General features: G+C 48.1%; 4 protein-coding genes across 4 annotated transcripts; 1 reads left to right on the top strand and 3 right to left on the bottom strand.

Moving 5' to 3' along the window:
• Positions 1 to 138: 138 nt before the first annotated feature.
• On the bottom strand, positions 139 to 1,330 carry LACBIDRAFT_330326 (uncharacterized protein; the record flags this gene model as incomplete). The annotated part of the gene is made up of 4 exons (XM_001884515.1): positions 139 to 253; positions 297 to 436; positions 492 to 841; positions 898 to 1,330. 4 exons carry the CDS (start codon positions 1,328 to 1,330, stop codon positions 139 to 141), a joined length of 1,038 nt encoding a protein of 345 aa, XP_001884550.1.
• A 6,849-nt stretch (positions 1,331 to 8,179) lies between these two features.
• LACBIDRAFT_330324 (uncharacterized protein) lies at positions 8,180 to 9,870 on the bottom strand (the record flags this gene model as incomplete). Its single annotated transcript, XM_001884514.1, has 8 exons — positions 8,180 to 8,455; positions 8,566 to 8,635; positions 8,697 to 8,773; positions 8,972 to 9,015; positions 9,240 to 9,472; positions 9,568 to 9,675; positions 9,735 to 9,788; positions 9,848 to 9,870. 8 exons carry the CDS (start codon positions 9,868 to 9,870, stop codon positions 8,180 to 8,182), a joined length of 885 nt encoding a protein of 294 aa, XP_001884549.1.
• Positions 9,871 to 10,401: 531 nt separating this feature from the next.
• On the bottom strand, positions 10,402 to 10,946 carry LACBIDRAFT_304087 (uncharacterized protein; the record flags this gene model as incomplete). Its single annotated transcript, XM_001884513.1, has 1 exon — positions 10,402 to 10,946. Exon 1 carries the CDS (start codon positions 10,585 to 10,587, stop codon positions 10,402 to 10,404), a length of 186 nt encoding a protein of 61 aa, XP_001884548.1. The 5' UTR covers positions 10,588 to 10,946.
• A 1,033-nt stretch (positions 10,947 to 11,979) lies between these two features.
• LACBIDRAFT_330323 (uncharacterized protein) lies at positions 11,980 to 13,083 on the top strand (the record flags this gene model as incomplete). The annotated part of the gene is made up of 4 exons (XM_001884605.1): positions 11,980 to 12,030; positions 12,269 to 12,416; positions 12,679 to 12,911; positions 13,033 to 13,083. 4 exons carry the CDS (start codon positions 11,980 to 11,982, stop codon positions 13,081 to 13,083), a joined length of 483 nt encoding a protein of 160 aa, XP_001884640.1.
• Between the last annotated feature and the right edge of the window lie 203 nt (positions 13,084 to 13,286).

The raw sequence follows: 13,286 nt of genomic DNA, 5'->3' as shown, positions 1-13,286 counted from the left end.
CAGGCTGAGACTGCCGAAGTCTATGCAGGAAAAAGGGTGTCTTTGCCGTTCAGCTAAAATCCATATGGTGATTTCTTTGTAAGTTCCTACAGCCTTGATTGACGAATGGCTGACTTTATAGTAAGTACGCTACAGGCTTTAAGGAGTAACACAGACTTGGCAAGTTGCCACACGTCCGTGTTGTTGCACAGTGGTAACTTCCAATTCAGGCGTCGTACCCCTCACCAAGCCACCACTCTGGACCCTCTCTTTCCTGTAGTTTCCATTCATAAAGTCTTCCATTCCCCTCAGCATACATCGTTTCACCGTTCGGATCGAAGAAAAGTGGGCCTAGCGTTCCTAGTAATGGGTTACTTTGAGCTAAGTCGAGTGTCTCCTCGATCTCAAATGATCTTGGGTCAATGAGATGAATAAGGGTAGTCCTATCACCTCTGCCCTACCAGTAATTTAATCAGCATGAAGAAAATAACGCCAAAGCAATGTTGACTTACCCCTACAAGTGCCAAAACTTCTCTTCCAAGAGTTCCACTACTAAATTGCAGAGAAGGCATATCATCCTTCTCGCGATCAGGCTCTTTTACCACGAAGGGGGTTTTATTTCGAACATCCCAAACAGACACCGTGCCATCCTTTGCAGCAACAGCGAACTTCGACCCATCGGCAGAAAATGCAGGTGGTGGGAAAAAGACAAGGTAAGGTACTGGGCCAGTTTGGGGAATTGGCACCTGGCTAACCAGATTAAATCCAGTATTGGCTGAGCTGGAGTGGAACATCCCGATCGTTTCGTCATCAGGAAGTCTCACGACGAGAATCCACCCATTGGGAGAACATCCAATGGCACCTTTAAATGGATGTGTTAACTCGGAGACAAATATTTCCAGGAGATTTACTACAAACCCAGCTCCATCCTGCTACGCAAGTGAAGTAGCTCAGCCTCATCGATCAGAAGGTGACGATAACGGCCATCACCAAATTCCATTGCAAATAGCTTTATCTGAGTTATGCAGTTATTGTCAAATGTAACGCCCAAAATGTCCGTCGGTGATCTCAGTGACTTTAAGTCGTTGATCATGAGATCTGGTTTACCCGAATCCCCGTGGTAGGTCCACAGAGCAGGGCCAACGCGGTAGTGACAGATTTCGTGAATTGAAAGTTCAAAATGTGATACTTCGTTAGGCTCAAAAATCAGTGGAGGATTGCTAGGCCGTTCCTCGTCGCTTGGCCATTCCTCGTCGGTAGACAATTCCTCGTCCTTGTCGCTAGGCCATTCCTCATCGCTAGGGTGTTCCTCGTCGGTAAACCATTCCTCGTCGCTCTCGAACCGTCTCATGAGTAAGACCCTATTCCTTTCAATTGGAATGAGTCTAAACTTCAAGAAATTTCCTTCATATGATGGCGGGCTAAGAATTCGTGGCTAGCGGTTACAGCATCAGCTTGATCATCATCTTCAAGTTCGGTGGGTAGCATGGAAGTATAGTATACCTCGTGTTTACGATAAATATTGTGCTCAAATATCGTAGTTCCTCGGGAATAATAAATGATTCCCTTGTGAAAAGGACATTGGATGTTTTCGACAAAGCTACATGGTCGAATTGGGGTAAACTGTTTGACATCCAAATAAGAAAGTTCTTACTGCTCAAGATCGTCATCAAAAAGATTTGTTATTCTGGGTGTCGTTGACTTGAGGAACCTTGAATCGCACTCGCCCATCGATAAGAGTAAAGAAGGGATGATGTGCCATGATAAGCGCTCGATGGTGCAGAATGTCAGCACAAAGACCCCGTGATGTCCACAAATGTGACCTTCAACCTTCACCTCAACGCATCGCATTCGCTCGCCAAAAATACCCCCGGCACACTATGATTAAATAGTCACTATGACACTCCAACAAGTGACGGGTTCTGAGATTTGGTGTGTGAGGAGGTTGAGGAGAGAGGGAGAATGACGCGGTTGGGATTGCGAGCGGGGAAGAGGACGTAGGTGAGTGGCGATTTTAAGGAATTCTCTTCCATGTCGTGCTCAAGAGGTATGAGGGGCCGGCATTAGATCGACTCCCGTTGCAAGGGAAGGATGGGTACCACCCCGTAGCCATCTTCAAAAATCCAGCCTGAACCCTGTACCCACATCGTCCATGTCGTTGGTCTTTCTCCACAGCCGTCTTCCCGGGTCCTCGGCCTCATCACCCTCTACACATCCTCCCCTCCAAAAGCGCTCACCTCACCCTCTCGTAACCACGGGTTAACGCCCCTGTACATCCCTCACGCCTACTTGCCAGGTCTGCTTGAAAGTGCCAACGAACGTCCTCGCACGCAAACCACAGATGGCGGATGGCCGTTTGGTGAGCGTGAAAGATTCGACGGGCAAAGAAGGCTGAAGCTCCCAGGCGGAAAGAGGCGGCGGGAGAGAGGACGGGGCATGGGATGACTAACGCACCAGGGGTGGTGGTGAGATGAGGTGGATTGGCGGTACGTCCTCAGTTAAAGGAAGCACTTCTGCCTCGTTGGAATTTCAGCGCTTTGACACTTGTCCGCGTCGGCTGAGAGCTCTCCGAATTTGGAAATCCTACGGAGCGAGGCTTCGAAGGCGAGACTTCACTATACGCGGATGGGGCAGACGGTGGGTAGGGAGGGAGGAAGGGGGATAGTGTGTAAGGTAAGGACTGATGGGGGGGGATTGAATGTTAAATAATATCGTTCAACATGATGAGAACGGAAAACGAAAAATTGCAGCCGACGGAACCGGTATGAATGGGATGCCAGAGATCATCAACTCAGCGCTGGCTTGGTGAGAAGAGATCCTCAGTCCTTCATCCCAGCCTGACGTTGGGTAATTGGACGCCGAGACTTGAAAAGAAAGCGAGATGGAAACATAATCGGCACGTAATCCGGACGCGGTTGGGTTTGGCAGCGGGGAAGAGGGTGTGACAGTGGCTTTGAATTTCGAGGGGTCCACTGAGGCACCAGAACTCGTTCATTGAGTCGGTCCATCTTTCAAACGGACGAGGAGATTGGGAGTTACACCCTGACCTTTCAAGAGGCCTCCCCTCGGAGTCTCATTCCCGCACGGAGGCGTGCTAACACGAAGTGAGCAGGCTTGAAGCTTGAAGCCTTTACTCGCTTCTAGTGGGGTCGCGGAGAGTAGTTCCAATGTCGTTACGCGTGTGTTGGCCTGGAGGCTGGTAGAAATGCGCATCAACGAAAACTTCAGAAAAGTGCTAGATACAAAGTCCGACACACACCGCAAAGCTCACTTCGACCGCGATTTGACCGCGACCACGACGTGCAGCCTCAACCTTCAACGTTGTCAACCGTCTTTCTTGGGATGGAAAGCTACGAAAATCACTACATATAGGATAACACGGCCCCAAAATGAACTTACATCACAGGTACTTGTACTCAATTATTCAATGCAAGATTATTGAATCATCGCACCAACAGACCTTCCCAGATACCAAATTCTGATCACTCACTCAGACACCACGATCCAAACCAGCACGGACATTCTTCCTATCAAGCCGCAGATTCTTGAGAGGCGTGATTCCCCGAAGGTGTGATTCCTGCTTCCTTTGCTTTCCCCTTGAATGACGTGGTATCTCGACTGAGTACAGGTCTCAAGGAAGGCAGTAGAACAAACTATCGATTGCCGAAGCATTAGGTGGGTTTACACGTCTCCGTTACCTGTTCATCACTTATCGTTATGTGGTAGCTTCACATCGCAAATGTCTCAATAGTCGGAAGAGGTTACAGGGGCATACGTGTAGCTTTTGTTGGTTCGTTCTTTGCCGGTCCATTTTCTTTTGAGCTAATGGTGTCGCAGACTTAAGCAGCCATGAGAGTTTTGAGCGGATTTACTACACAACACCTTCGACGACGCGTTTTCACGTCTATCACGGCTGCGTGATGTGCCAGGAGGCAACCAGGAGGGCATCTCTGGATCATTTATCAATAACGTCGAGCTCCGCGCGTGTCTAAGTTCAAAAACTCGGTTGGATGGAGGAAGAGCAGTGCACCCGGTAGCGTCGATCTACTCCTACATACCGCTGTTACCTTACCTATCCGAATGACAGCGCGTCGTCTTACATAGACGATACTCACGAACGGCTGTCAAGATCTCTGTTCGTATACCGGTTACTTAGCACATGCGCTTGCCATTCCCAAGCAGGCCTGGATATTTATATGCGCAAAAGCTGGGTTCGACTCCTAGACAGAGATATGAACTTTCATACATTTTTTGTTTTCAAAATGTGATCTAGATTGTCTCCAACCCACTGTCTTTGTTATTTTAGGTGGATCTACTGCTGAATGGGCTCCTTTCGTTTCGAGCTTTGGCTCGCTACGTCCTCCTTGTGTCGGTAAGTGTGCTATTTCATCGACAACTCGAAGACTCCACAGGTTGACAGGTCGTTCATTGTATCGGCGATGCGTCGGACAAGGTTTACCGGTACCTCTTCTTGCTAGCGTTGTGTTCCATATATGATAGAAATCCTGAGTGGGCACGTGGTACGTATCGATTGACTACCCTTTCCTATCTGCTTGACCAACCCCATTAGGAACGCATCATCTGAGGATATGGGCGATACTCGTCAAAATCCTCTGTCGTATATCAGTTATGGCTACTCTCCATCCTCGAGCTGATATTAGGGATGCTGGGTTCGATTCCCAAATAGAGTCTCAATCGTTGGTATATATCTTTTCCACAACATGAACTAGGCCACTCGACGACGACCGTTTGATACTTGAGCTACCTGCAAACCAGTGGAGAAAAATACTTCTCCTCACTTCAGCATAGTACAGAGGCGTGCATAAAGAATGAAGGTCATGGGATTTTTAGAAACTTACTCAGTTTTGAAAGCAATTTGTAACTCACTGTAGATCAGAATTAACCATTTTAAAGCCGACACTAAGACGTTGCTTATTGAAAAGAAACATAAGAATCGGACCCATAATGCTCGTTAAACGCACCAAAGTTTGCGTGACCATCATTTGTGTGACCGATCATTACGTCTGACCTTCATCTTGCTCCTTCTGAGGCTCATGTTGAACGCGTCGCGGCCAGATCATTATCCTCGGAAATCCTTTTTCTAATTGCCCTTGTGTATGGTAACCTGCACCCCTACCAAGAAGGCTCGGCTGTTCATTCTGCGCAAGGCCGGGAACACCTACCATGATATCGCACACACCCTTGGCCTCACCACCCCAACCGTCGCACGCAACTTCCACCAGCTCGAGAAACAAGGGCGCAGTCCCAATTTCTACCTTCACAAAGTGATCCCCGGCAGGCCGAAGCTCATCTCACCTCACGCGGAACGTCGCGCTGTTCGACTAATCTATTCGGGCACGTGTGCTGATGCTACTGACGTCCAGCGCGAGCTATTCCCACAGCTTCACCCCACCACAGTTCGCAGGATGTTTATTCGGAAGGGTCTCTATGGAAGAGTGCGAAGGAGAAAGCCGTGGTTACCAAAGAGGCATATATTAGGGCGGAAGATTTGGGCAAAAGCACATTTTCAACGAACCCTTCAGTTTTGGAGGAAGGTCTGGTATTCAGATGAGTCTAAATTCAATCTTTTTGGCTCTGATGGGAGGCAGTACTGCCGTAGGAGGGCTGGGGAGGAGTTGTTGGAGAGAAATGTGGTGAAAACGATGAAGCATGGAGGCGGTAGTCTTATGGTGTGGGGTTGCATCTCATGGAATGGCACTGGTCGGCTTCACCGCGTTGAGGGACATATGAATGCTGCCCAATACTGCTCTATCCTCTCACAGTCCTTCCTCAGCTCACTCAAGGACCACAAATGCCCACCTCGAAACATCATCTTCCAACAGGACAACGACCCGAAGCACACATCCTACCTCGCAAAGGCATGGTTCACTTCACATCACATCCGTGTACTGCCCTGGGCTCCATCATCTCCTGACCAGAACATCATTGAACATGCTTGGGATGAACTAGATGTTCATATACGTGCTCGCAATCCACGACCACGAAATCTTGGCGAGTTGTGGGTTGCTCTGCAGGAGGAATGGGCAAAACTTGATGTTCTATATATACGGAAGTTATACACATCTATCCCAGCTCGTGTTAGGGCCTTAAAGGAAGCCAAGGGCAAGTACACTAGATATTAATTCTGTTTCCACTCATTTCTGAAGATTGGGAGGGGTTTAATACAAGTCATATCTTGATATAGTAATAGCAAAATCTTCGTTTTTTATTCAATCCTCATCAGCTCCTGTAGAACATGTCCGATTTGCCTCTAACTTGACATAAACACTCTTTATATACTATACTCCAACCTCCCTTCGACCGACTGCTCCGGGCTTGGCGGTTACCGTTGAATATTGAGAATGATGCGAAATCCCGTGACCTTCATTCTTTATGCACGCCTCTGTAGATCCATTTCCTTCCGCGAAATATAAAACCTTGGATGGACAAACGGTTTCCACGGGTTCGCTTCTTCTTGGTGCTATGGTACGCCGTCATATATGGGTCTCAGTCATAGAGATAAATTTTTCGTTAGGGACCTCATAGCATTCCCATGGTTTCGTCTATTATAACCATCGCTCTTTCAGGTTTATCGTGGCAACTACATGGGCATCGAATGCCCACTCAACTTCCTGCGCTGGCATCGCGTTCAACGCGTGAAAGTGAACGGAGCATGTGCTTTCACTTGATCCCCCTGGCATCATCGCTGAACTACCCACCATTCAAGATCCCTTCGTCGTACATGGGTGAATTCGACGCGTTACACTCAAGCCTCTCTGCTTGTATACCGGTGAATACACGCGCCTGTATGATTTGAAAGGAATCCGCAAGCTGGGTTCGATTCCCAGACAGAGATTAAAAACTAAATCCACACGACGGCTATTGTCTTTTACGACGTGGCCTTTAGATCATCTTTTTGTCTTTTTTGATGTTGAAATCGTCAAGCTGATTGACGTTACTTTTCTACTTCAAGATGACTTGCGCTATGCGACATGTGGATCTTCAGACTGCCTTAACGTTATGAGTAAACATATCATTAACAACTACGCTTCAAGTAGATCACCTTGGACGCCAGTGGTCTTCCGCGATAGCGCCGCCTTTGACGAACGAATGGTAAAGTTGCGTCTCAAATACGTGGTCTGAATCCTGAACGTTGAACCTTAGCTCCATGATTTCTCCCCTCATGAAATCATTCATGTGATAGATGAGATGTCGTTTGAGATGGAAGAAATTCTACTGTTAAAGTTAGAAAGGCTTACATGGGACCTGGGTGCGCTTTTCTTCTATCCAAGCGGGAGAACTCTGTACGCTGAACTTGACGGAACGCTCTACGAGTGGGACCTGCGGAAAAATGAGCCTGGTCCCCAGTGGTAGATCGGGGAGGTAGGATGTCCGCCTCGATAATTATACTTTATTACACTGTTTAGTCAATTAAAATAAATGACGAGTGTTCAAGCAAAAGAAGTCTGAAGGAGAAGAGAACACGCCTGCGTTACCACCCTCCGCGATGGGTATTTACGACTCCAACACAGTGGCTTCTTCTGGAGCAGACTTGGTTGGTTCAACACACTATGCCCAAGCTCACACAGCTTGTTTGCTCGATTTTGGGTGTTCATGGTACTTATAATAATAGGCTACAGACGGCGTAATACAAAGTTTTTTTGTCGAGGCGGACCTCCTACTCCTCCCCAATCCACCATTCGGGACCATAATGATTTTTCCGCAGGTCCCATTCATAAAGTATCCCAAGTGAGTCAGCATACAGAGTTCCCCCGCCTGGATTGAAGAAAAGCAAACCCACTCCTATGTAACTTTCATAATCACTTTCCGAGTTCAACCGAAGAATTTCTTCCACCGTGTTTGGTCAATCCAAACATCCGGTGCTGATCTCCATCTCTGCTGACCACCACGCAGTAAAAAAAAAAGTGGAAACTACGTGAGTACATAGCAGCAACTCGTTTCGATCGAGTGACCTCGGGGTTTCACACCAGAACTTGGAATATGGGCCCCGCGCGCTTCCAACTGCGCCATGCTGCTAATAAGTGTGGAACCTACCCTTAGGCAATTACCTACCTTGTGACCTAGTTCTTTGCCAGTTCTCACTCCTTATCTCTACCTCGAAGCTCGCGCATCCCTCACTTCCCTTGTGACTGACGATGTGCTGCCAGAAATTGTCATTAATGCTGAACAAACAAGCGCATTACTTGCGGAGTGATTTTGAGAGCCTCTTCGAAGGCGGGTGAAGGAGCTGTTCGTGGAGGGACCTGGCAAACGTTGATCCCTTGAATAATGGACGAAGCTGGGCGTACCTCGGAGAAGTGTCCGTACGCCAGGATGAAGGTGGTATGAGTACAAGATAGAGGTCCTGAGGTATGGAAGGAAAGGCGAGAGGTGAGCTCCGGCCTTGGTCAGGGGCCAACGCCGGACAAAGCTCCTTGTTGGCCGAAAGAGATGAATGGTGCAGTCCGGGCTCTCTCTACCTTGATAGAGAAAAAGTTGGAAAAAGAGGGGGATCTCGATTGATTATACTGATTTGAAAGACGTCGCCATTCAACAATTGATCCGCACAGCAGTAAAAGAACATACCAGAATTCGCAATTCTCCGTCATCAGCAAAAGTTCGGGTTCCACGTAAGGCCATAAATGGCCATGAGAGGCTCCAATAGGCCATGAAAGGTTAGCCCCCCTTCTATGGCCAAGGTTGGAACCTCGGCTTACATCCCTGGTGATAGGCCTTGCATGGCACCGGTTTCTTGCATGGCTCCTGACACCATGCGAGGCCATACTAGGCCATCCTAGTGAACCGTTTCCATACAATCTTAGCTAGATCTTGAATTCTTATTTTAAATTCTGATCACTTCATATGAAATACGGCGAAATAAAACATGTATTTCTTGTAGCATCTAATACAAAGTCTGAAAACGACACAAGAATGGCAGGCAGCAAGAGAAAAGATTGGAAGGATGGAGAAAAAAAAAGAAAGCGATACGTACATGTGGAAGACCGTGAGCAAGTGGGTGACATAAAAAACGGTAGTCTGGAAGATTGATCAATGAGCCAGTGTAGAGTCGAAGAAAAGCGAATGAAAACACCTTGAGTAAATGTTGGCAGTTATCGTTCTCTTCGATGTCATACCACTCGTCTTCTGCTTAGACGACAGAGGCATGCGAGGTGAGCCGTCATCATCACCAGTTGAAACCCTTTGCTCCTCACGTCGCTCTCTTGGCTGATTAAGGCTACTCCTGCGATGTAGCCGCTTACCATGGAAACCGCCAGTATATGCGTCTTGAGGAGACGAATCAGGATGATCATGACAATGACACTCAGCATACCTTCTCAACGGGCGTTGACGAGAGGTGAAGTTGCTCACCATCGGTGGTGGTGGCGTGCGAAGAGTTGCGGTGATGGCTGCGGCTGCGAGGAGCTTGCGTGTAACCAAGGCGACTTTGACTGCTATGGCGCGGAGGGTGGCAACGACTCGGAGGGCATATCCCCTGCATGCGTGAATTGGGTACAAGGGGACGATACGGTGCTAAAGAATGCATTGTTAGCAAATTACTACCTAGAGAGTCATAAAGCGTGTACATACCGTGCAAATCCAGTCTCCCAAGCGATATGACATCGTTTTGACGGTATCGACCAATAATCCGCGCCGTCATCGGCCTGGGCATCGGGGAAGACACCAAGCATTCGAGCACTGTCAGAATTGGAAGATACATCACATATATGCGCATGTATGCCACGAAAAACACTTACTTGGCAAGAGAACGCGTAGCAAAGCATCGGCGTAAACGGTAGTCGATTGAATACCTACATTGGAAAGTCAAATCTTTAAGATAAGTAGCATATATGCTCAGATAATTACTCACTCGCTCAGAGAATCTGCGCCCATGATGTCTCCTTCTCAACACCAGACAATACAAGCGAATCGCTCAAGCTCACTGCGGTGTCGCTGAGCGGGGTACAGCACAGCCAGGAGTTGTAGCGTCGAGCCGTCGTCGTCGTCGTCGCCGGGAGGGAAGGAGTCAGGAGCGGGGGAGCAGGGAGGCGGTGGTGGTGGTCAAGAACAGAGAGCAAAGTTCCAGTGAAACGCGTGATTAGTGTCATGTGATCAATTAGATAAGTCCAATCAAAGTCCGACGTACCTCTACATCGCTTTCATCGCTTTACTTCACACCACAGTACCCCGTCGTATGTTCGTCACAACCCACCTCGGTGAGACACAGGACGACTACGGAACAACAACGTGAAACGACAATGACACAGCGAGGAGGACGCGAGGAGGACACGGTAAGCTCACCTCACCCCCACCACTCGTCTCTCTAACACGGAATCCAGGTGCCACGTCGCTGACAGCGACGTGTCAACCACACGACGACGAACGGCATGTGTATTTCAGGACACCAAGGTAAGTACCCCTGTCTCACGTTCGTCCCAACACAGCTCGCTGGGACTCAGGACAACGACGGAACGATGATGTGGGACAACGACGACGCGACGATGAAAACACAAGACGAGGACACGGGATGAGGACGCGACAGCGACAAGGACACGGGATGGCTATGAACCGATGACGAGGGCACGCTATAATCCAGGTGAGTAGCAACATGACTTCGCTCCCTCTCCTTTTTTCACACCAGAAGCAGGGGCGATGGACGGTGACGACGCATTTTGTCGTCACTGTTCATATTATTCCGGGTGAACATCATGACTCCCCTCCCCATCTCCTACCAACGGCGACGTGGCGACCAACAACAGATCAACAACAACGACTATGGACAACGAATGACGAAGAAGGGTGACAACAAAGATGATCGGCAACAAATGACCACGACCACCACCAACGATGATGAATAACCCCCCGAGAACGAACCATGACCGCCAACGATAACGACGAATGACAACTACAACGATGACAACAACGATGACCGACTACGACAACGACAATGGATTTAGTTATAGTAGTTGTTAGTATGTTCTCAATATGTTTAGAATACTTTTTCAATGTTCAGTGCCGTAGGCATGGTCCTAAACTTTGGTCAATATAACTTAAGAACGGAACAAAAATATTGGTCAACCAAAATAGCTGAATCCTATCCTAGGAGTAGTACAAGCATGCTAGGCCGGTGATAGGCTACCAACCGACATAAATGGATGATAACACCCTCTTAGATACCATACTAGGTTATACTACCCTTTTGCTCTCCATACTAGGCTTCACTAGGCTTTCACGTTCCATCCTAGGGATTGCTAGCCTGTTAAGCCCCATCCAAAGCCACACAAGCGAGATACTAGGTAAGTAGGCCCATACTATATATACTAGGCCTACCATGGAACGTGAACTTTTGCTGATGGTTCTGGTCCATAGCAGCGCACTAACATTGGAACGACGGGTAAGATACCAAAAGGAAATTAGCAGACCAGCGTAGAAGATCGCAGGAAAGAACACCAGTCCCACAACTTGAAAAGATCCTGGATAATTTAGTAACGATGGGGTGGATGGAAGGCGCTCCACCATTCGTTCGTCAAAGGCGACGGTGGTGCTGGGGGACACTGGCGTCCATGGCAAATGTAAATTGCATGATGTGTTTGAAGTGTAGTCCTCGATGATATACTCACTCAAAAGCCAAAGGGAGTCAGAAGACATTGCCATTCCGCGTGTTGCACACCCAAGCCATTTACCAGGATACTTGAAAAGTAACGTCCATCACTTTGATGAGTTCACCATAAAATAAAAAAGAGATCTACCGGTCCACGTCGTAAAAGACATGCAACCTCACTAATCTTTCACTAATCTCTGTCTGGGAGTCGAACCCAACTTGGGCATTTGAGTTTGGCCGTCTTTCGAATCAATATACAGTGCGTGTATTCACCCGTATACGAACAGAAAAGCTTGAGTTTAACGCGTCGAATTCGCCCATGTACGCCGAGGTCTTGAATGGCTGTGTAGTTGAGTGATGATGCAAAGGGGAGTGCGTGAACTTAGCGTACCATACTATCAATGTTCCGTTCGCTTTCACGCGTTGAACGTGGCGCTAGCGCAAAAAGATGGGTTAGCATTCGATAAGCAGGTACTAGTTGTCAAGATAAGCCTGCAGAGGAATTGTCAGTGATAGACATACTCAAAAGCCTGAGGACACTACTAGAAGCGAGTAAAGGCCTCAATCCTCCTCCCTTCGTGTTACCACGCCTCCGGGCCAGAAACTCCGAGGGGAGACCTCTTGAAAGGTCAGGTCAGAGGCAGCTGCCGACGTTGGAGTTGGGACATGCCTTTGGTCTCTCAACTTTAGCTGCGGACTCCTCCGTTCACATTCACACCCTCCTCGTCTACCCGTAACCCGCTAGTACGCCCTCTATTGCCCCCCGAGCAAAAACGAAATTTGGTGAACATCCGACACATCATTCCCCTCACTAACTCGAAGAAGCAGACACTTTGGAGTACGTGGGGGTTTAGTGATTACCCAGTCGATGTCGGCGCTGCAAGGATCAATGGCCTGCTCGTTTATTGCTTGATGAATTCGTTTGAGGCTCGGGTTGGGAGAAGTTGACAGGCGCGTTGATATTCGACGATGGTGATGGGAAGTTAATTTCGCCTGTTTAGATGAACGGTCACCGGTCAATATTCAATATTCAATCCCAGTTCTTCAGAAATCGGCACGTCTCCACAGTGGGGGTGGCTTTTAACGCGATTCGTGAACAGCCCCGTCACGCGCAAGATGGACCTTCTCCTCACCCTACCCTTCCTCGAACCTCAAAGCAACGACACCCCTTTGTACCCCTCCCCTCGTGCGTTCCAATAATCAGCCTACCGACGAATTCACGACGGCCGAAGGATTTGGTGGACGTTGGGTGGACGTGCTCCCCAGTGTGGAGTCAGAAATGACGCCGTGGATTGTTGGAGTTTGGGACGATTTTGAGGCTTTGGCAAGCTATGTGCGTGGTTTTGTAGGAGGTATGTCAGTTAGTCGATGGACGTTGGTGGTGGACGTTTTGGTGAAAGCTGATCTCCGTTTGGTTCGGAGTCTATAAAATTCTTTAATTGCCACTACAGTAGATATTCTCACAATGCATAATGCCGGTCCCCGACTTTTTCTATGCATTGTGAGATTTATGCAAGATGAAATATGTCACAAAATGTGACTATTTCTGACCTCAGCCAAAAAATGTCACGCTTCGAAATGTCTTTTATGTAGTGAGACGAAAACTGGAAAGACTGGATATTTACAGGCTATCGACATCCATGGGAGAGAGGTTACTACTGAAAAAAGAGTTGAGAGTAGTTTGTCAGGCTGATTTCACTTGAACAAC

The sequence above is a fragment of the Laccaria bicolor genome, genomic scaffold (genome assembly GCF_000143565.1).
Source record: "Laccaria bicolor S238N-H82 LACBIscaffold_26 genomic scaffold, whole genome shotgun sequence".
NCBI lineage: Eukaryota > Fungi > Basidiomycota > Agaricomycetes > Agaricales > Hydnangiaceae > Laccaria > Laccaria bicolor.
The sequence above is the reverse complement of the archived record's forward strand: the minus strand, read 5'-3'. Positions and strand labels throughout refer to the sequence as shown.